At 42.0% G+C, this 23,580-nt stretch overlaps 1 protein-coding gene across 3 annotated transcripts in view; it reads right to left on the bottom strand.

The window, feature by feature from the left end:
• Inpp5f (inositol polyphosphate-5-phosphatase F) overlaps window positions 1-23,580 on the bottom strand; it is an 83,477-nt gene that overhangs the window by 4,055 nt on the left and 55,842 nt on the right. Inside the window, exons 10-19 of one of the 3 annotated variants that reach the window (XM_075972450.1) lie at window positions 21,551-21,675; window positions 20,128-20,205; window positions 18,768-18,888; window positions 17,419-17,547; window positions 14,880-14,997; window positions 8,859-9,057; window positions 3,012-3,083; window positions 1,835-1,908; window positions 629-757; window positions 61-148 (exon numbers count right to left, since the gene is read on the bottom strand). In XM_075972450.1, the coding sequence (XP_075828565.1) occupies window positions 61-148; window positions 629-757; window positions 1,835-1,908; window positions 3,012-3,083; window positions 8,859-9,057; window positions 14,880-14,997; window positions 17,419-17,547; window positions 18,768-18,888; window positions 20,128-20,205; window positions 21,551-21,675 (1,133 nt within the window). Of the gene's footprint in view, window positions 1-60; window positions 149-628; window positions 758-1,834; window positions 1,909-3,011; window positions 3,084-8,858; window positions 9,058-13,218; window positions 13,388-14,879; window positions 14,998-17,418; window positions 17,548-18,767; window positions 18,889-20,127; window positions 20,206-21,550; window positions 21,676-23,580 lie in introns of those variants that run through there. The other 2 variants (XM_075972454.1, XM_075972451.1) reach the window with 2 other exon arrangements.

Here is a 23,580-nt window from a genome sequence, read left to right as displayed (position 1 = left end):
TGGATTTCAGGTGTGCACTCCTGCATCTGGCTCTAAATGATGTCTTCTCTCAATACTGACCTCTCAAGCTTCTTCTCAACTATGGGAACATCCAGCCCCATGGCTTGCTTGGTGATCTGCAGCATCTCTGCGATGCACTGAAGAGTATCTGGAATTCAAACACAGCCCTTACTAATTGCCCAAACACTACAATAGAATAGTCTCAGCTTGAATTTGACTTGGGGCCACAGGTTTAAATACTAGTTTGCCTACAGAAAACTGCTGCTTGTTCACTACCCTCCACCTTACTAAACCAAAACGTTCTAAACGGTGATTTTAACAGAACAGAGTCAAGAACAAAAGAGCTAAATGAGCAGCAAACACCTGGTTAGCGCTCAGGGATCTAATGACTGGGAGGCGCCAGGACAGCACCCACAAACAAAGAGTGGTCCATGTCTGCTGCCTCTTAAGACTGGGTGGGAAAAGCCCGGAACCCGTGTAACCTCCTTCAGGACCAAACACTACAACTCCTGCCACACAGCTCCTTGCCCAGACTACACCACCCATTTAAACAGGAACAGAGAGTCCCAAGTGTCCCAAGCAATGAACTGTTACTAATCTGAATAATTTCCCTTTCCCTCTTTCATACCTTTCCCATCCTCTTCAGGACTGCGTATCACAGCTCTCAGTGTGTGGAAGTAACCACTCGACCCTTTACACCTGTAGTGCAGTCGCATGCAGGAAAACTTTGGTTTGCCGAAAAGAGTAGGTTCAGGACCTAACACAAATGAGGATGTTTAAACTTTTGTTTCTGCATATAACATTCTCTTCCTTTACTTCAAACACACATGCATCAGTTAACTGTGAGCATATTTCTTTTCATAATCTAAATAAAAAGGTATAAACTTATGACAATTTGTAAAAATGAGTTGTCTTGTTTTTGTTTTTCCAAGACTGGGTTTCTTTGTGTAACAGCTCTAGCTGTCCTGGAATTCACTCTGTAGACCAGGCTGGCCTCAAACTCATAGACATGCTCCTGCCTCTGCCTCCCGAGTGCTGGGATTAAAGGTATGCAACACCACTGCCCAGCATAAAATTGTTTTGTTTTAGGGCAGGCAGAGGCAGGAGAATTTCTGTGAGTTTGAGGCCAGCCTGGTCTCAAGAGGTAGTTCCAAGACAGCCAGGGTTGTTACACAGAAACAGCCCTGTCTTGAAAAACAACAATAGAAAGTATATTTATTTACTTATTATGTGTATGGTATTTTTCCTGCGTGTATGCCTGCAGGACAGAAGAGGGCGCCAGATCTCATTATAGATAGTTGAGCTACCATGTGATTTCTGGGAATTGAAATCAAGACATCTGGAAGAGGTGCCAGTGCTCTTAACCTTTGAGCCATCTCTTCAGCCCCATAAAAAAATGTTTTTATGCATGGGTTTCATTATTACATTTCATGCATGTCCATGCCCTACAACCATAACAAGGTGGCCTTGTTAGGGTTCTATCACAAACATGACTTAATGAGGCCACAAGAACACTGCTTCAAGCCGGGCTGTGGTGGCGCCTTTAATCTCAGCACTGAGTTCAAGGCCAGCCTGGTCTACAAGAGCTAGTGCCAGGACAGGCTCCAAAGCTACCCTGAGAAACCCTGTCTCGAAACCCCAAAAAAGAAACAAAAAGAAAAAACAAAACACTACTTCAATAGTAATTGCTTAAGCTTTCTGGTGACTGGAGTTCTTTTCACAAGGCACAAGATGAAAGTGATGGTGCCCATCACTAGTCTCTAAAGAGAAAAGGGAAGTCTGCCACTACGGGTGGCTTGGATTATTCTGAATTAGTTAATGTGTTTGCATTTACCTATTTCGATTTTTTCCAGGTCCTCTAGGCTCAGCCGTTGATACTGGTTTACTTTATCAACTTCATCATCATAACTAGGGACAAGGGAGTGAAAAGAGGGTTAAAAGCAAATGTCTATCTGTCTGTGACTCCAAAGCAGAGGCACAATATAACAAGCTACCACATGCAATTAGAATAGACTCTTCCCCGCATGCATTCTAGAACAAAGTGAACATTAAAAAGTATATATAAAACAAGAGTAACAGCCCAGCATGCAGGAGGAGAAGCCCATGCATCTCTGTGAGTTCCAGATCAGCCTGGTCTACATATTAAGTCCAGGACAGCCCTGGGCTACATAACAGACAGAAGACCCTGTCTTTAAAAAAAAAAACGTAGTTTTACCACTATTGGAGAATTTTACATATAAAAAGGAAGTCAATTACAAGGCAAAAATAATTTCAGTTTATTTCAAATTCAGTTATTTCAAAATGAAAATGAAAACTAATTAAAATGAAAGTAATACACATATTGGAACACCTTAGTTAGGGAATAATAATAAGGAATAATGGGCCTGATACCTGAATCAAAGAGGAAAAGGGTTATTATGTATGCTAAAAGGCTTAGAGAATGACAGGAAAATGGCAGCTCAAACTGTGCCAAAAGTAAAGGAAATATTTACTCAGGAAATATACACTAAACATGAATTCTGGCTGCTCCAGAAACAGACACTTCAGTTTTGGCAGTGTCACGGCTAAATGCCCGTTTGGAGATGGCGCTAGCAAACCACCAAAGTCACATAATTCATCAGATGCTTGTAACCAAGGAGACACTGAAACTCACATAATCATATGCTTGTAACCATGGAGACACTGACTGCACATGCGCATATGCAAGCTATGCATCTGCAGAGCTGCATCATTCAGTGACAAAAAGCTGCAAGGAGTTCAGTGTCCAACAGCAGGAAGAAATACAGCAAAACGAACCATGACACGCAGCCATTCATGAAAAAAAAAAAAAATCTATGCGTAGTGCCCAGGCTTTGATGAACACCAAATAATACTAAAACAGTGCTAAATCAAACATGATGATTTAAAGGGATCAGTGAAATTTCATATATAAACATGAAAACAAAAAAAGTTAATTCTCAAAACCAAATTATTTACCAAAAAACAAAAGCTTTAAATGAATGCGAACTTACTAGGCCACGTAGTAGGCGGAGTTAGAGAGCAGCAGCAGCACGTCCACATCTCTGTGAGCAGCATCGGTGAGGCTGCGCAGACACGGTACCCAAATTACTTTCATCCACAATTTTTTTAGCAAGCATATTCCCACTTATGACAAAGGATTGCCCAGGGGGAACAAACGAAAATGGAATAATTCTACTTCTGAAGTTAAAACATCTATCCATTTGGGGAAAAGAAAAAAAACAACACCTCCCCACCCCCACCTTTGAGTGGGGGTGGATTTGGATAAAGGGCCAGAGCTGAAGGGAGGGCTGTTCCTAGACACGGCCATCAGGGGGCAGAGGCTTCAAAGGAAAAGGGGATAATGTAAGCGCGGGAACTGGACAGCGATAGAGAGGTGGCTACTGGGAAGAAGAAAAACCGTGACGCCCAGAAAGGGAAATCTGTTCGTTTACATTTGCCAGTGTTCAAAATAGCACACTAGACACCAAGGATATTTCTGCAGCACTAGGAAACAGCTATTTTGAAAGCGCCTTAGATAAACGAACGGTTGTGAACACGGAGGGTGCACGGCGAGGCACGCTCCATTTTCCCAATATAGATTACACTCAGCTTTCAAGGAATCAGTAAACACTGCCCAAGGCCATTTTGTCGCACTCCCCCCACACTCCAAATACCAAAATAGATTTGAATATAACTCAAGTGAGTGGTGAACCATATTTAATGGCAGCAGTGAAATGCACATCTTGAAATTTTTCTAATAAGGAACTGCCCAAGGACTAATACAGTCAACAAGCAGGCATAATCCAAACTCAAAAATTTAACATAATTTCTAATCTGGCACGAGAAGCTTTTCCAGCCAAATCGATAAACCCGCGTGCCGATGGCTGACTTTTAGATACCATCGCAAGATATTCGCGCTTTAGGATTTTAAAACCCATCTGCTATTTCTATCAAAGCAGCGACAAAAGCCAAAACAAACAAAACACCAAATAGGAAATATCTACTGCAGATGGAACTTAAACCATAGCTAATTTGCCCATGGGGAAGTCATTGTTAGAGGTGCTGCAGAGGATGGATTTACAGAAACCTTCCTTTCAGTTTTCTGCCTCAGCAGCACCTTGTTGCAAGCTAAATCCAACAGTTTTCATTTTAAATGAACTCCTCAGGTTTCGCCTACACTTAAGACCTCAATGAATGTACTAGCACGGAGGCACCTAATAAAACCGATGAGGGCTGATTCTGGCAGCCAATATCTGAACACGAGAACACCATTCAATGCAGCAATCTCGGCAGCCTCGCGGAAAATGACGCAGAACAACACGGATACTTACTGTATTGTAAAAACTGCCGCTGAGTTGAGTCACACCACGCCACAAAAATTACATCACGACACAAATTTTACGAAAAAAAAATCTAATTACAGTGTTACTTCCATCCTGGCTGCCTATTCTAGAGTTAGTATTTACATCAGACAAAAACATCATGTCCTTATCTAAAAGCATTTGGCACGAAACAAGCGGTCGAATGTTGTCGGCCTTTCCCCCCACCCCATTTTTACTGCATTCTTAGGTGCAGTATATAATTCTCCCTACCCACACCCTACCCTTAAAAATTAAAAAAAAAGCACATTTGATACGAATAAGAAAGGAAAAAGAAAAAAACCCCTTATTTATAACTCCCCCACCCCCAGCACTGCAGCTCTTCCCTGCTGCCCTAATCATTTTTGTTTTCCCGCCACTGTGGCAAACCCTCCTTCCATACTATAAAAATAAAAATTGCCAAAACCACATGCAGCCCGACCACGGAGACAATGGTAGCATAAAAGGCGCTGTCTTCCGGGGACATCAACATCAGGCTTTGGAAAAGAAGCAATTTACAAGAAAAATATAGCCCCACAGGTACTTTAACCATAAGTCCTGCAAAGAGGAGGAAAATCTTAAAAGTCATGGCGAGAACACCATCGGACTTGGGCTCCGCAGCATTGGCAGGTGGTGCGCGAGGAGCAGGGGGCGGCGGCCGATTGAAGCGCGGCATCCTCTGTCTGCAGAGCAGACAGATCGCAGAGGCAGGGAGCAGGGCGCAGGGGACCGCCTGCAGCCTCCGCAGTTGCTCAGGGACCAGTCTGCACGTCTCCTAGTTCCGTCCAAATCTAAGCCTCCTCTCTGCGATCACTAAAGTCCGGAGTTCTGCAGCAACTGGGGCGGCCAGGGCGCAGGCAGGAAGGAGACAAAGTCCGGGAGAGCTGCTTCTGTCCCGTGGCTGTGCAACGTTGTCGCACTGCGCACAGACCAGATGCGGTGTGGACAATTCCCACGGCCGCTTCTGGCCTCCCCTGCGGAAGGCTCGTAAACTGCTTTCCTGAACAGTTTACACTACTGATACTGCAGTGAATGCAGCAAAATCTAATGCGTTGCCAAAGCAGTCTTCAGGACAACGCACTATGGCCGTATTTTAAAAATAATAACAGTAGCATAAAGAATAAAACATCAAGTATTTATATAAAGACTATCTAACTCCTAAATTTGCATAGTTCTGCCTTATTCCCCAACTCGAATCCTAGCCCTGGTCTTCAGAAAAAACTATTATAGCTCAAGGACAAAAAGACAAATCGTCTGGCCGTGAGGTCACTGAAAGGGCACTTGCCACACAAGTCTGGAGACCTGCGGTCCATCGAAACCTACCCTTTCACACAGAAACAGTCGTGTTTAGTCTCTCTCTCTCTCTCTCTCTCTCTCTCTCTCTCTCTCTCTCTCTCTCTCTCTCTCTGACACACACACACACACAAATAAATATATTTTTGGTGATGTCACACTGGGTAACAAACTTGCTAGGTAAACCAGGCTGGTCTCAAAATCACTGAGAGCTGCCTGCCTCTACCTCTCAGTGTGGGGATTAAAGCTACCTTGTCTTCCACCAGGCAACCAACAGCTTTGGAACTTTATGTGCATTCGGTTAGCAAACATACAGCGATTCTATAGAAAACTTAGATGCCCATAGCATGTTTCCCATGAAGAGAAAGGAGAAACCATGCTGGGACTTGTTCCTAAGCCCACACCCACACTGAAAACCAGAGCCTGCAGAGAAGCCCTTACAGAAAACAAGCTGGGCAGTAGGGGCACACACTTTAATCCCAGCAATGGGGAGACAGAGGCAGGTGGATGTCTGTGAGTTTGAGGCCAGCCTGGTCTGCAGAAAGAGTTCCAGGATGGCCAGGGCTGTTAGAAAAATCCTGTCTCAAAAACCAAAAACAAAACAAAACAAAATGTACATAATCATACCTGACAACTGGTTTTATGAAAATCATTATAAATCAATAAAATCCTGGCATTGGATCTTTAAGAAGCCACCAAAGGCTAAGGCTTGTCCTCAAGAAACAAAAACAATGGACTGGACAACTCAGCAGAAAGCTCAGCCTGAGACCCAGCGGCACAGCAAAGCACACGAAGGATTCTGGGGCTTAATTTGTATGTGGACTACCTCCCTGATAGTCAGATACACAGCCATGGGCTAAGTTAGCACCTACAGACCAGGCAGCAATAAAGACAGAACTGGATGGACTTAAAGCTTGCATCTTGGAACCCAATGTAAATGAGGTTTGTGGGAGAGAGAAGCACTTGGTGAAAACCTGGCAACACAAATGGTCTGTGTGTTTCAGCTTCCAATGAAGAGAAAGTGGGATCTGCTTTGAGGGAATTACTCCATCTACACATCCCAAGTACAGAGAAAAAGACTGTTCAGACCCTCAATATCTAGCATGTTATTATTAATAGATATTTTTTAAGCAGGAACTCTAGTTACAGATGTGCAGAAGACAGTCACTGGCCCCTACTAGTCAGAAAGCCAAATTTTACTGCTATTGCAAAGGAGGGAGTAAGCCAAGCATTGATGTGAGATTCCCCTTTGTATGCTGTGAATATGCTTTCTTACCATTGGCTAATAAAGGAGCTGCTTTGGTCAATGGCTTAGCAGAATAAAGCCAGGCAGGAAATCCAAACAGAGATATATAGAGAGAGTAGGTGGGGTCAGCTACCAAAGGAGAAGGACCCAGACCCTTACTAGTAAGTCACAGCCTCGTGGCAATACACAGATTAATAGAAATGGATTAATTGAAGATGTAAAAGCTAACGAGAAATATGCCTGAGTTATTGGCCAGTTGTAATTAATACAGTTTCTGTATGACTATTCAGTTCTGGATGGCCAGGAAATGAACGAGCAGTCTCTGCTTACAAAGCATGGGAGCAAAGGCCTTTAGTCCCGCACTTGGGAGGCAGAGGCATGAGGATCTCTGTGAGTTCAAGGCCAGCCTGGTCTACATAGAGATTTCCAGGATAGTCAGGGCTACACAGGGAAACCCTGTATCAAAAAAAAAGGAAAAATAAGAAGTAGCCCATATAACTACTAAGCATTGGGAAAGGGTGGGAGAAGAGAAGCATTACACCCTGCTAGTAATAAACAGGAACAGAAGCTACTGTGTTCCTCAAGTAAGTGTTCGCTAGCTGAAAATGCGAATCTGAGGCTCTCACCACTTCGAAGCTGAGGACAACCTTGAGCTTCTGATTGTCCTGCTTCCGTCTTCCAAGCGCTGAGATCGCAGGCATGAGATGTGAGTGATTGAACCCAGAGCTTCACGTATGTGAGGGAAGTCTCTACCAACTGAACTACGGGCCCAGCTTGGGCGGCCACCTAAACACCTAGAACTAGACTCTACCTTGTTCCACCACTATTTTCACAACGCCAGTACCAGTATTCCCATAAATCTTTGCAAGAGGTTTTAATGAGTCTTCACAAAGCATGCTTGCTCTAATCTTGTTACAGGTGTTGAGTATCAGAGTTACTAACAAATTATTTTTAAGATTTAGTTTGTGTGTGTGTGTGTGTGTGTTGCCTGCATGTATGTCTGTGAGCACACGGGTACAGTGAAGGGGACAGAGAGTAGTTAACGAATGTAGCTGGTTGGTGTGCAGCTAACCTTGTGAGTCCTCTTGTACACTTTATCTTGAGAGTCCAACTTCTACCGAGGCACACAAATGTATACTTGTTAAGAGGTACAATGATGCTTGTTATTTTTATTGGTATAAAGTGGTCTCAGACTTTCATAAAATAGGCTAATTCCTACTTGACATTTTTTTTTAAACAGAAACACCCAGTTTTGAGTGTTTTTTGAAATAATGATGCAGCTGATCCATTTGTATGCTGTTCTGTTTTATTTCACTTTTTGAGACAAGACTCCACTCTATAGCCCAGGCTGCCTAGAATTCACTCTGTAGAACAGGCTGGCCTCAACCTCACAGAGATCCATCTGCCTCTGCCTTCTGGGTCCTGGGATCAAAGGCGTGTGCTACTATCACCTGACACTGGAACTCTAAATATCGCCCAAGCTGACCTTAAACCCAAGCAATCTCTCTGCTTCAGCCTGCCAAGGGCTGGAATTACAAGTATGAACCACCATTTCAGGCTTGAATTTTTTTAAATCAAGTATCATATTTAAGGGTGGGCGGTGATGGCGCACGCCTTTAATCCCAGCACTTGGGAGGCAGAGGCAGGCAAATCACTGTGAGTTCGAGGCTAGCCTAGTCTACAAAGCGAGTTCCAGGACAGCTAGGACTGTTATACAGAGAAACCGTGTCTTGGGGAAAAAAAAAAGGATCATATTTAAGCATTTCTTTTTATGAGTGATTTTTTCCCCAGCACCCTTTATTTCTGTACCAAATGTGACTGCGCCTTGCACTGAAACAACCATGCTTGATATGATCAGGTCCACACGCTATGGACAACTGCCAGCATTAACTGTGACAACTTATCAACCCCAGAAGGTTAACAAGTTAAGTCCTTAGATCCCATTAGGGGCTCCAGCTCACCTAGGGTCACAGTCAATTAGGGCCCAGCCCCCATGGAACTTCTCATCACCCGGCAGCAGCAACTTCATGTAACTCTGTAAGAGCTGGCTGATGAGCTCCTGGTGGCTTCTCTGGTTTTCTTTATGCAAAGCTTCATGCTCTTTCTCCTTGGTAAATATGGAATAAAGATCTTCTGTCACTGGGATGCCTTGCATCAAATCTAGGGTAGAAGGGTTAATACTATCATCATATTAGCTTCACTAACGTATCTTTTAGAAAACAAAGAGAATCCACAACCCCAAACAACAGGTATCATAAAAGAAAGCATAAGTGTAAATCTTTCCCACCTTAAAGTAGGTTCAATTTTTTAGACTGGATACTAAAAGTATAAACAACAACAAACAAATTGGATGTCATCAAAAAGTCTTGTGTTTCTGGAACTATTTCAGGGGTGAGAAAACTGAGCTTTCCCTGGCTTCATTCACATCCTCCCTGGGGCCTGGTGACCCCTAGCACTGGTGCTGGCAAACTCTGGAAACCTTCTCATCAGCCACTTCCTACTGTGTACTGTGTGCAGTGCTGTGCACTTCTCTCGCAGGCTCTGCCTTCTCTATTTCTCCCTGGCCCTGGGAGAGTCTCTACTGCACAGGAGGATGGACCTTTCAGATGTGAATGGTACTTACCCTGTGCACTTGGGTGAGGATCTGATTGGTCACGGTTAGTACCTAATAGGAAGATGGTACTCCGGGTGACAGGAAGCATAATCCCACGGGGCACAAAAAGTTAGAACAGATACTGTGTATAGAGCATGTGAGTACATATCCTATGGAGGAGGGTATTGCTCAGGAGGTGCAGGTGAGGCCAAGAGTCTAGTCTGCCTGATGATGAAGGAACTGGCCTTTCAGGTCTTGTGAGAAGCCAACTTGGCAGTGGAAGTAATGGGCAAAACCCAATTCTGAGCGGAAGCTGCTGCCCACCTGTTAATAAGGGACTAGCTCTCTGCCTGCTAGTTAGTGTGGACTCAGGGGAAACTGATTTGCAGGGATAAGGCTCAGTGTGAGAGATCTAAAACAAATCAAAAGTTATTTTGTGTATGTGATTTTTCAATAAAATTTGACTTTTTCAAATTAAAAACAAATTGCATTTCAAAATGCATCATTACAGAAGTGAAAAAGTCCACAAATACATGAGAATATTTACAACTCATTCATCTTGTGGGGGGATTTGCATACTTAATACATAAAGAACTCCTAACCACTCAGCAATACAAAGCCAATCCAACTTTAAAACAAACAAAAATCTCCGGGCGGTGGTGGCACATGCCTTTAATAGTGAGGCAGAGGCAGGTGAATTTCTGTGAGTTTGAGGCCAGCCTGGTCTACAAGAGCTAGTTCCAGGACAGGCTCGAAAGCTACAGAAAAATCCTGTCTCAAAAACCTTAAAAAAAAAAAAAAAGACTTCCTCCCAATGGGGCATACAGCTAAGGTTTTAATACACCATTTCGAGTCTATGCCCTATGAAGACATCTTGGACATTGAGATCTCAGGCAGCTTGTCAGGCACTGGCATCACCAAAGGACTACCAAGCTTCTACTACTACTGGTCTCTCTCAACTGTGAGGAGACCAAGACTGCCAGCTGAACTCAGAGCCCAGGTTAGAGTTACATAATAAATAGGCACATTAACCGACGAAGGAAGACATCTTTTCCCCCTTTCAATAAACTACTAAAATCCAAATCTCAGCTAGATGTGGTGCATGACTTCAATCCCAGCACTCAAAGACAGGGAGGTGGATCTCTCAGCTTGACACCAGCCGGGTCGAGATAGTGAGTTCCCGGCCAGCCAGCACTGCAGGGTGAGATCTTGTCTTAAGAGATCCAAGTCTCCAATTATACCATGTACTTCTCATTTCCAGCAAATAAATCCAACTTTTTTTGTTTTGTTTGTGGAGATTAAACCTAGGGCCTCCTATTTTCTAGGTAAGTTCTCTAAAACTGAGCTAAAACCCAGTTCTGAATCCAACTTCTTTATATTAGATTTTTCCAATTCCTACCTGGTGTTTGGTTAGTGATATGGGATTCCCCTCTGTATGCTGTGAATACGTTTTATTGCCATTGATTAATAAAGAATCTGCTTTGACCTATGGAAGGCCAGAATATAGCCAGGCAGGAAACCCAAACAGAGATACAGAGAGACAGTAGGTGGAGTCAAAGAGATGCCATGTAGCTGCTGAAGGAGGCAGATACTGGAACCTTACCAGTAGGCCACAGCATAATGACAATACGCAGATTCATAGAAGTGGGTTAATTTAAGATTTAAACCCTAGCTAGGAATACGCCTAAACTATTGGCCAAGCAGTGTTGTAATTAACATTGTTTCTGTGTGATTATTCAGGTCTGGGCAGCCGGAACAAAAGAGCAGTCTCCTTTTACAAAATGGCACCAATGAGGGCCAAATGTATCCACATAACACCCGAGAGAGCTTGGGAAGGAATTCTAGACACAAAAGAACAGAGTTAAGCATGGCTTCTCGGTAGCAGCGTTTTCTTGGATAGGCTCTGTTTGCTGGCAGTGAGCAGAGGCACGGCTCATTTAAGAGAAGGCTTCCTGACTCGGCATTAGCAGCAAAGACTGCAGTTCCTTTAAAAAAACAAAACAAAATGTGCTGGTGGCACGAATGGCTCTGGCTCTTTCAGAGCATGCTTACAAGCTTCTTGGTGGCAGCAAGGCCCAACTGCTTCCCAGAGAGGTAGTGAGCATAGCTCCCCCTTGGTGGTCCTACCTAGGGCTGGTGGCAAATGTACCTCTGCCAAGTTAAAAGACCAAGAGAGGTAGAGGGAGCATCCAGGGCCACTGTGACCACACTGCTTACCTTTTTTTTTTAATTGATTTTTATTAACCTCTTCATTTTTCTCTGCTTCCCTCCCTGTCTCTCCCCTCCCCTTCAATCCTCTCCTATGGTCCCCATGCTCCCAATTTACTCAGGAGATCTTATCTTTTTCTACTTCCCATGTAGCTAAGATCCATGTATGTCTCTCTTAGAGTCCTCATTGCTGTTTGAGTTCTCTGGAATTATGATTTGTAGGCTGGTTTTCTTTGCTTTATGTTTAAAAACCACTTATGAGTACATATGATAATTGTCTTTCTGGGTCTGGGTTACCTCACCCAAAATGATGTTTTCTAGATCCATCCATTTTAAAAGTGCCCCTTGTCAGAAAATGATTTCAGATACACACTAGGACAGATTCTGATACAAAAGGCTTCTAAACGAGACACGGTGTGTTTAAAAAAATGTATGCAGGCTTGGGAGAGAGAAGAAAAGTATAGACAGTTATAAAAAGAAGTAAATCACCTTTAAAAATAAAATAAAGTCTTTAAAGAAACAGTAAAAGTAATATAAGAGTACAGACAGTCATAGACTAAAGGAGTAAAGATGACAAAAAAATATTAAAAAGCAATAGAGTAAAAAAATGCCACGTAAAGATGGAAAATACACAGAGTCTGGATTATGTATATTATTGTGTTTTCTTTGAATTTTTTGACAGTGAATGAGCTAACTACAGAGAGACATTTCATTGCATGGGCTGCTAAACCAACACACACACACACACATATATTTTTTTAAAGGTATCTTGACTTCAAAATTTGACTCTAAGGATATGTTGCTTTGGAAAAGAGGTTCTGCTTTCGTTTCCATAGAAGATGATAACTTGTGGATTCCATCCAGGATAATGTGCTTTGATGGAACAAGATCCCCTGAAGGTTCTCCATGAACCCCAAAAATACTTTGTCCAACAAACAGCGGGAAGTAGCTTGAAGAAAACTATGCCTAAATTTCCAAAATGACTGTTTATAAATGTTTATTTTCATTTAAAGGGAGTTGGGTATAAATCATTAATGGTCACAGTCAATCTACTTTTTTTTAAGAAAAGGAGAGATATGATATAAATAGAAATACTTTGCATTGGTATGGATCTTGGTCTATTGATACAAATTTAAGGTAGATTTTGTTACACTGTGAATATGTATTTCTGCTCTTGTTCAAGGCATTATACAGCTCATTTAAAAATGTAATATATAATTAAAAATATAGATTAATAGATAGTCATCTATAATAATCAAACTTTTAGTAATGTTAGCTAGGTTTTCTAGATATACAGAGACATATTTCAGTTAGATAATCTTCAACACTTCAAAGACATACAGAATATGACATTTAAGAGGTTTTAAAAACTTAGACTTTTCTCAACAGTGAGATATGTCTGCTTCTGGCAGCACCAATTACTTCAGAGAGGTGGATGGGCATAGAAGAAATTCTTTTTTTTTTTTTAGATTTGTTTATTTTGTTTACAGTATTCTGCCTGCCTGCATGCCTGCAAGCCAGAAGAGGGCACCAGATTTCATTACAGATGGTTGTGAGCCACCATGTGGTTATTGGGAATTGTTGTATGAACTGGTCAAGCAGGACCCACAGAAAAGTGACTGCTGAACTTTCCAAAAGACAGGATGGTCCTTCAGGGTTCCTGTTTTACAGAAGAAACTGCCAGACATTCTGCAGGACAAAGAAGTAAGCAACTGATGAACTTTGCCAATACAAGGCAGAACAGATCTTCATATTTTCTACTTCACTGAAAAGTCTGCCAGATACTATGGGCGTGTAGGCTGCAGATGGATGCCCCAATGTTACAAAAGAACTTTGGGTGACTGTCCAGGCAGTAAGATGTCTCTGTCAATTCTATAGTTTTGGAAGTTCCTTACAATGTACCTCCTGTTTACTTGGTAATATTATATCCTCTGGGGGCCTTTGATGAAGTTGAAGACTAGATAGTTATAATTATAGTTTTCCTTAGTTATGATCCTTAATTTTCCAAATGTAAATGGACTAAATAGTTTAACCATAATTCTTGCTTAATAACTGTTTTGTATATGCAATTTTACTATGTTAAAGTTAAAAGCTTCCTTTTTATTTAGACAGAAAAGGGGAGATGATGTGGGATTCCCCTCTATATGCTGTGAATATATTTTATTATCATTAGTTAATAAAGAAGCTTTTTTTTTTTTTGGCTTATGGCAGGGCAGAATAAAGCCAAGCAGGAAATCCAAACAGAGACACAGAGAGATAGTAGGAGGAGTCAAAAAGACACCATGTTGTTGCCAAAGGAGAAGGATGCCAGAACCTTACTGGAAGACCACAGCCTTGTAGTGATACACAAATTAAAAGAAATGGGTTAATTTAAGATTTAAGAGCTAGCTAGGAATACGCCTAAGCTATTGGACAAGCAGTGTTGTAATTAACATAGTTTCTGTGTGATTATTCGGGTCTGGGCAGCTGAAATGAAAGAGCAGCCTCCGCTTACAGGCTAGGGTTATTTTATGTGTGTTAAAATAATCAGACGAAAGAAATGGAAGTTAAAAAATATTCTTAGGGGCCATAGATCATTCATGTCATATTTGTTTCTGACCCAAAACTCTACTTTCACTTTAGTCCCATAAAATAACATTTTCTTGAATAGTAAATTAACATATTAATGCAGGAATTTTATGGGTAAAATCTACCTTCCTATTTCCTCTTCTACAAAGTCATCAGTTGGTTCAGATAACCTGTAAATGTGTTACCTTAATACCCTGTTAAATCATGGTTATGGAAAACAGTGGTGTATTTGGATGATAAATGACTCTCAGGAAAAGAAGAAAACCATTTGTTTACATGGCTTGAACAACAGGAAAACCAATGCATCATGAAGATTCTGCATGCTGAGGTTTGGGTACTGCACCCACACACTGGGAGCTTCAATCCTGTTCTTCTATTACGTGAATAACAAACTGACTAACACAAATGGAATTATGTTTCCTTTGTTGCTCCAGCTGAAAGCATTTGTCAAGTGCTAAGCCTGGGAAAATTTGAACTTGATATGTTAGGTAAGGTGCTCAGTGTAGAAACACAAGTACATTTCAAAACAATAAAGGCAAGAAGCTGAATTCTGCCAAATAGAACTCCCAGAAGGAACTACAGTCTTACAGAAAGAGGACCTTTCTGTTCTTACCTATGACAGCTTGCCTGTAAGCATCCTTGAATCGACTGAGGTAGTACCTATTTGCAGAGTTAACTCCATCTTTCATAACTCCAGCCAACTTCCTTTCTCCTGTTCTTGTAAAGTCACCCTATCAAAGAAAAGGCAATTGTGGAAATTTATTCAGATTTGAGAATGTTCTCAAAATTTCTTTGAGACTTTCAGTTCAAGACAAGAACTCTATAGGCTTCCAAGTTATAAAAGTCTTACATTAAATTGTAGTTAATTTAAAATATGTAGTAGCTACGGAGAAACCCTGTCTCGAAAAAATCAAATAAATAAATAAATAAAATAGAATATGTAGTAGCAATTGACTCTTATCTACACAGGCCAAATATCTATATGCAATATTTATTCATGGAATCAAGTGTTCAGTTAGATGGCCCCTTTAGGGAAAAGCCATTCCTGGAAACTTGTAGAAAGAAATTTCTAAATAGAAAACAATTATTTGACAAATACTAAAAAGATAAAAACATATTTTTCAAGGCTCATACTGGTATAAAATCAAAACTAAAATTTAAAGGGGAGAGGAGGAGATTTGAGACAGCCCCAGTAGCCCAGACTGGCCTTACTCTGTAGCCAAGAGTGACCTTGTACTCTTGATCCTCCTGTCTCCACATCCCAAAAGCTAGAATCACGGGCTCGCACCACCATACCCATGAATAGAGGGGTGGTGACTTAGAGCTATTCACAGATAAAGAAGGTCCGCCGCTTTCCCTGCTCCAGCCCACTGTTTTTATACAAGACAGTCTCAGAAACAGGTGCACTTCTCCAACCTTGTTGGAGAAAGTGTGTCACTCAGAGTGGGTTTTGAGTTTCAAAAGCCCACGCCCCAGTCTCTCTCTGCCTGCAGATCAGGACATAGCTGTCAGCTACGTCTCCAGCACCATGCCTGCCTTGCCTGCTGCCATGCTTCCTGCCAGGACGGTAACAGAACAATCCTCTGAAACTTTAAGCCAGGCCCCAGTAAATACTTCCTTTTATAAGAATTGCCTTGGCCATGGTGTCTCTTCATAGCAAGTTTGGGACACAGGCCATATCCTAAAACTGACAGTTTAGGAAGAACATCCTGCCAACAAGCTGCCCACTTTCCAGAAGTCTTAGAACAATATCACATACAGATAGCAAGGCATGCATGTGGAATCCACAGCATTCTAACTCAAAGGAAGAAAAGGAGGTAGCGCCTGGATACGGAATTCTAAAGCTCATTTTCCTTAATTATTAAAAATGTTTTCTGGGGGCTGGTTTAGTAGTTAGGATTTGCTGCTCTTGTGGGGGGCCTGGGTTTAGTTCCTAACACCTAACTCAGGTGGCTCACAACTGCTTGTAACTCCAGGACTAGGGATCTGACATTCTATGGCTTCCTCGGGTGCCTAAATGTATATGATGCACATAAAGTCACACATACATACATGGAGCCAGATGAGATGGCTCACTTTTGTAATTCCAGCTGAGTGTGTACAGTACCATATGGCCTACATAGAGGCACTGTCATAAAAATAGGACAAGTTTTTATATTTATTACTTAACCAGAACCCACAGAAGCAGATGTCTATTGAGTCCTTGGTCTGAGTTACTTTGTTTGCTTGGGTTTTGCTAGGAATCAGCTCCGGGCCTCACACATTCTGGGCCAGTGCTCCACCAAACAAGCTACATTTTGTTAGAAGAGATATGGTCCTAGATGAAATAGTAGCTTCGAGGAAAATCAACATAAACCTAATTTAAACACTCAGCCACTTCCTACTGCCCATGAAGAGTATCCACATGTTGAGAATTCAGTTGCCAGCAACTGTATTTACATTGAAGGTTCTATGAAGAACAGTTCTGTAGGCTCTTCAAAACACTCAACCCATTAAACAAAAACCAAGACAGCATGCCTTCAGCACATACTGTGTCAGGGAACAGTCCAAGCCCGCATACCCTATAACAGTCTGTCTCAGTGGGCCTATTATCTCCACTGGAAAACTAGCAGAACTGAACAGGTGTCTTGTCCACGGTCATACTTTATAAGAGGCAAGATTAAGATTCACACTGAAAGCAGACAAAAGTATCCCAGGATAGGTCAGGTCCCAGTAGGCATGTCTTATTTGTGTGCAGTTTTGACATGAATGCACGGCCAGGCATGGTGGTACACAGGGAGGCAGAAACAGGAAGATCTCTGTTTGAGGATGGCTAGGACCACGTAGTGAATTCGAGGACAGTCAGGGCTACATAGTAAGGCCCTGTCTCAAAATAAAATAAAAATTTCATATTTCCAGATTCCTTTGAAAAACTGGAAGATGTAGCAACGTGGGGCCTCAGAAAGGACAATCTTCTCCAGGGACAGTACACTTCCATCATGTCCACACAGGCCACTATGCCCTGATCTAACGGTGGGCTCCTGTAATAGTCGGACATTCCAGAAAGAAATCAAGTAACAGACCCATCATCTGAGCCCAGATACCTTTTAATCAAAAGCAAGATTGATTTAGAACCTCAGATAAAATGATCCCAATGGCCACTACACAGTTACCTTCAGAGCAGCTGTCCCGGCATACTGTCTGCTGATAGAGTCACCATTGTTAGCCCACATTATCTGGTAGATCCGATTGCATTTCGCAGGGAGTGGCTGTTCTGGGGGCATCACACCAAGTTTTTTGAGCTAAAATAAACACAATGGTGGGTAGATGATGAATGAGAAACTAGAGCAGGAAATGTATTCTACAGAGAAAGAAAACGAGCTGCGATATAGTTTAGGTTCCTCTATAAAAGAAGTGTTTTCAGACTTTATTTCCTTAACTATAGGTGTGTGTGTGCGGGGGGTGTTCATGTTATAAGAACACTGGGCAGTCAGAGGACAACTTTTGGGAGCTGGTACTCCCTTCCACCATGTGTGTCCCAGAGAGCAAACTCACGTTTTCAGGCTTGGTGGCAAGTACTTTACCCACCGAGCACCTCACTGGTTCCCTCAGACTTTATTTTTTATTTTTTTAATATTTATTTATTTATTATGTATACAATGTTCTGTCTGTGTGTGTGCCTGCAGGCCAGAAAGGGCACTAGACCCCATTACAGATGGCTGTGAGCCACCATGTGGTTGCTGGGAATTGAATTCAGGACTTCTGGAAGAGCAGGCAATGCTCTTAACCTCTGAGCTATCTCTCTAGCCCCAGACTCTATTTTTAAGACAGTTTTGCTATGTAGCCCAGGCTTGCCTAGAGTTCTGAATTCTCTGGACTCAGGCTTATGAGTGCTGGGATGACAGCTCATTTCTTAAAAACTAAACCCCTGGCAGATATGGTGGCGCACACCTTTAATCTCAGCACTCAGAAGGCAGAGGCAGGAGGATCTCTGTAGATTCCAGGACAGCCGGAGGTACATACTGAGACCCCATTTCAAAAACAATTATTATTAAATGAAGTATTACTACCAATTACTATAACTGAATAAATATAACTAAATGTTTACACTGTTGTAATTTTTTTAATGTATAGGCTTCTACTACTATTATATTTTGCCTGTTCCCATCCTCCACCAGCCCCACCCTACCATCCTGCCAGTGCTGGCCAAACACAAAATCACAGCCCAAAATACAAAAAAGTGGGTTTGAGCTCAGAGAAAAATGGAGAAAAAAAAAACCAAACAACTACATAATACCCCAAACAGATTAAAACATTTGCAAGTTGAGTATTTAAGAAAATGCCACTACATCTACTTCTACTAAGTTATATTTTCCAGGTTTTTATGCAAGACAAATATTTGCATGCTAAAAAATGTTCCACAAAACATTTGAACTTCCAAACGATGTTGCACTATTTACTCACGCACGAAGCGCAAACTATTTTAAGGTGAACATTTGGAATCAAAGGGACTCCGGATTACCTGATGCTCCATGACCACTCGCGCAATGGCAGCTTGGACCACGTTGGTGCGATCTAGGCAGTCCATGCAATTGACTCGGAAAATTCCTTCTTGCTTACATATTACCCCAGCTTGATCGACCCTTTAAAACAAGCATGGGATTAATTTACAACTCCAAAAGGTTTTCAAGAAACACAGCTCTTAAAAACATGCAACAGCAGCAGCACTAGCTGGCAACGGCGCAAGCAGAGCCGCATACTGCAGGCGTGCTCTGCAGACTCCACTGCTGAGGTGCAGAACACCCTGGCGGTGAGGTATTGCTACACCCATCTGAAAACTCAAAAGCAAGACAGGAGGAACCAAGAGAACAAGCGACTCCCCTCCCTCTAAAGATGGCAGAGCTGCCGTGACCACATTTGTAGGTGGTTATAAACCAGGAGGCTTTTAAAGCCCGTCTTGTTCCTCCCTTTCTAAGTCCAAGTGGAACTATCTAAAACACACTAAGCGGCTTCTCCACCTGCCATGGAGTCATGCAGTAAGTCTCTGCCCTCTAAGTTCTCAGGCCACCCGTGCGTGTAGGCTTAATGTCTACTCAGCTCTTCTCTCCTGGCCTTTAAGACCTTGTTCCCCTGCCTTACACCTACCTCTGTAAGAGTCTGGGCATCTTTTCCTTCTCTTTAATTTCAAAATGCCTAAAAACTGAATGCCTTTAAGCTTTCCTTCCCATACGAGAAATGGCCAAAGAGGAAGACAAAATGGAAGCCACAGAGAACGAGAGGGACAAGCTTAAGACCTTTAAATGCAGTGGCGACACTCCACGTCATTTCCCAACCATCTGACGTGTTCCCCATTCACGGAGAGCACTTCCTAGTCTACTGGTGGCACTCAGAAAAGGAAGGAGACTGAACTGTCAGCATAACCATGCTGTGCTGATGTTTCAGTTGTGCTAGATGAACACACGACTTCACAGAGCAAGCTCAAAACAACTTTTTATGAAATACTGTGCTGGTCTGAACAAGAATGGACCCACAGGCTCATATATCTGAGTGTCTGGTTCCCAGGAAGTGGAACTATTTGGGAAGGCTGAGGAGGTGGCCTTATTGAAAGAGGTATGTCACTAGGTGGGCTTTAAGGTTTCAAAAGCCCAAGCCATCCCCAGTTAGCTGCCCTCTGCCTTGTGTCTGTGGCTCTGATGTAAGCTCTCAGCTACTATCCCAGCATCATGTCCTGCCTGCTCCTCTGCCTGCTGCCACACTCCCTGCCACGATGGTCATGGGCTCTAACCCTCTGGAAGCAAGAACCCCAAATTAAATTTTTTTAACAAGTTGCCTTGGTCACAGTGTCTCTCCACAGGTACAGGAAAACAAGTACAGATACATACCAACACCACTTCATGTCAAGAATAATGTCGTAAATGGCATTCGTCAGGATCTGAACATTCTCAAACTTCATTCCTCGGCTAAAACACATTTCCCAAAAAACAAACAAAACCAGTCTTTAGTATTATAACAGACATATTTTTTAATTTACTTAGGCTAAAAGGGGATGAGGGTGTAGCTTAGTGGTGGAGCAATTGCCTAGCATGCATAGGTGCCAATCCCCAGGGGCATTAAAACAAACAAAAGCTGAGAATGGTGGCGCACACCTTTAGTCCCAGAATTTGAGAGGCAGAGACAACTCTGTGAGTTTGAGGCTAGCCTGGACTATACAGTGAGACTCTATCTCAAAAAACAAAAACCCTAGCTGGGCGGTGGTGGCGCATGCCTTCAATCCCAGCACTTGGGAGGCAGAGGCAGGCGGATCTCTGTGAGTTCGAGACCAGCCTGGTCTACAAGAGCTAGTTCCAGGACAGGCTCCAAAACCACAGAGAAACCCTGTCTCGAAACACACACACACACACACACACACACACACACACACACACACACACAAAACCCCAAAAAACAAAAAAAAAAACCCTTAAGATACTAAATTTTATATTTAAATCACATTTTTATTTACCTATTCTGTGTGTGTGCATGCTTGGGATGTGGGGCACACATGCAATGGTATGCACACGAGGTCAGAGGACAACTTTCAGGAGTTGGTTCTCTTTACCATATAGATTTTAGGGATCAAATTCAGGTCAACAGGCTTGGCAGCAGGCATCTTTATCCTGAGGCATCTTGCCAGCCTCTTAGGATCTTTAAAGTGGCTCAAAAATCTTAAAAAGAACTCTCATCACATATACATGATTTCAGTACTACTGTATACTAGGGAATTCTACAGCAAACCTGCACTTGAAGGCATAAGTACAAACACAGATGAGTTGAAGCAGTCCGCACAGACGCCTCTTTCCCTACAACTCTTTCCAACCCAGGTAAACTCCCAGGCAGAAGGGGACTGCTGCAAAAGCCCCTGCTCTCAGAATACATGTCAACTGAGGGTGTCAGTAACAGAACTCACTTCCTGCTGATCAATCAAGCACAACAGGAGTTTATCTAGAGGGACAGGAGCACTGCTCCTGGTGACGACAGCCAACAGGATAACGACATTCTACCACCTCTGCTATGAATGCTCTATAGTCCCCCAGCAGCTGTGATCAAAGCCAAAACCAGAACTTGAGTTCTCCATACGATTCGGAACAGAAAGATTGTAAATACTTCAGCAACAGTTTCCTCAAAGGCCTCACCACAAACACGTAGCAGCAAGTGAACCTTACATCTTTCCCTTCTGAGCAGGGAGGATGGGACATTGTCCTTCCCAGGAGAGAGCAGAGAAGGACGTCCCTTTAGCAATAGCAGCCTCCCAGGAAGACGCCTTACCAGTGCTCGTGGAAGTCAAAGGAGACATAGGTGAGTTGCGAGTTGTTGAAGAGCAGCACCTGCTTCAGGTAAGCATCGCCAATAATCTTCTCCCGTCCAGCCTGGTCGACCAGGTTAATAATAACCTGTGAGAACGAAGGGCGAGAAAAAGCTAAGGCCAGCTAGACCTCAGAATCATAATGTGGAATTACAGTTAGCAAATATCTTCTAGCTGTGCTTAGAAATCAATCCACTCAAGCATCAATTTTCCCATAAAATTATTTGCTATATAAATTTAGTTTTATAAGAACTATTGACATCAATGGTGATAGATCTATATATTTGCACTAACCAACAAAAACACAAAGTAAAACATGTTTCTTAATATTTTTTAAAGTGTTTTTTTTTATCATGTGTATATGTGTGTGTTTACACTTCCAGGGGCTCAAAGCATCAGATCTCCCTAGAGTTGGAGTTACAGGCAGCTGTGAGCTGCCTTATTTGGGTGCTGGGAACTGACTTGGATCCTTCTGGACCTCCATCTCTTCAGCCCAAACAGTAGGTATTTTAAATAGGCAGAATAACTTTAAAAAAAAATCTACAAACTAAACATTGGAAAACTACTGAAATATGTAAAAGAAAACCTGAACAGATGGAATTATCTACCATGTTGCTGAATCTCAAGGTACAATATTGCAAAGATGTCAAGTCTCCCTAGATTAATATATATATTCAACAATCCCAATCAAAATTCAACCAGAATCTTTCCATAGGCAAGACAAGTTAATTCTAAAGTTCATCTGAAAGAGTAAATATTTGGGGGAAAAATTTGGAAAGCAATAAACGCAGAGGAATTTTCCCCATTTGGAGCAATTCTATGTATACTACATAGCAGACAAGCCTGTAGAACAAAACACACAAACAACTCAAGAGAACAGGCTGGTGGCCAAAGACCTGAGTCCACGGAGCAGTGATGGGTATACTAAGCACACCACCGGGGACAAGCACACAAGACTATACCAGGGGCACTGGCAAAACTGTCCACAAGGAAAAGAGAATTACAGTAGCACCCTACATCTTTTTAGTGAAACACAAAATAAATTCTAGATGCATCAATGACCTGCATGTTTTTCTTCAAGTTATATTTTAAAAAGAGTAATTTTTCACAGCTGTAGGTGGGAGCATGACCTTCTAAGCATAATATAAAATTTAGAAGACAAAGAAAAATACAGATGTGATAACAGAAAAATTTAAATCTGTGTACAAGTGACATTATAAGCAAGGGTCAAAAAAAAAACCCCAAGAAACAGAAAACAAAAACCAAGGAACTCTCATGAGAAACTACCACACAAAAATCAACAATTTATAGAGTACCATAAATAGAATAAGAAAAAATCTGGGTAAATTCAGTAAACAAAACAGTAAGCTTGATACTATAGTCCTGTTAATAGCCAAATGCACATGTTAAGATATAAAAGTTTTTACCTACATACAAGTAAATTTAAATACTAAACACAGAAAGCATTGGTGAACACAGGAAAATAGAAACACTGTTTCTGGGAGTATAAGTTGTATGACCTCTTAAAAACGTTTTTAATTTACTATTGTTTATGTTGGATGGGTGGATGGTTACATACATTGTAGTGCACAAGGCAGGGATCAGAGGGCAACTCTGTGGACTTTCACTGGCCCTGGTGTGGTATCTCTGAAAGCAACTGAATGGTAAATATCAACTTCAAATGTATATACTGTTTAATTCAACAAGTTTGCTTTCACAAATATATTGTGTAGAAACAAGTACCCTAAATAAGCATGAAAGATGTTTTCTTGTATTTACTATTACTATTTAATATTAGGGGGCATGCACATGTCGAGGTGCTGGGTGGGGGGAGTTAAGAAAGCAGCTTCGTGAACTGTTCTCTCTCTCCACTGTACATGGGCTCTAGCAGCCTTCTGGGACATTTTGTCAGCTCTCCATTCTCGTTCAGCTGATTTTGTTGTTCTTCCCTTTTCTTTCCCTTTTTTCTTTTCTTTTGAGAAAGGGTCTCATT

The sequence above is a fragment of the Microtus pennsylvanicus genome, chromosome 5, assembly GCF_037038515.1.
Source record: "Microtus pennsylvanicus isolate mMicPen1 chromosome 5, mMicPen1.hap1, whole genome shotgun sequence".
NCBI lineage: Eukaryota > Metazoa > Chordata > Mammalia > Rodentia > Cricetidae > Microtus > Microtus pennsylvanicus.
The sequence above is the reverse complement of the archived record's forward strand: the minus strand, read 5'-3'. Positions and strand labels throughout refer to the sequence as shown.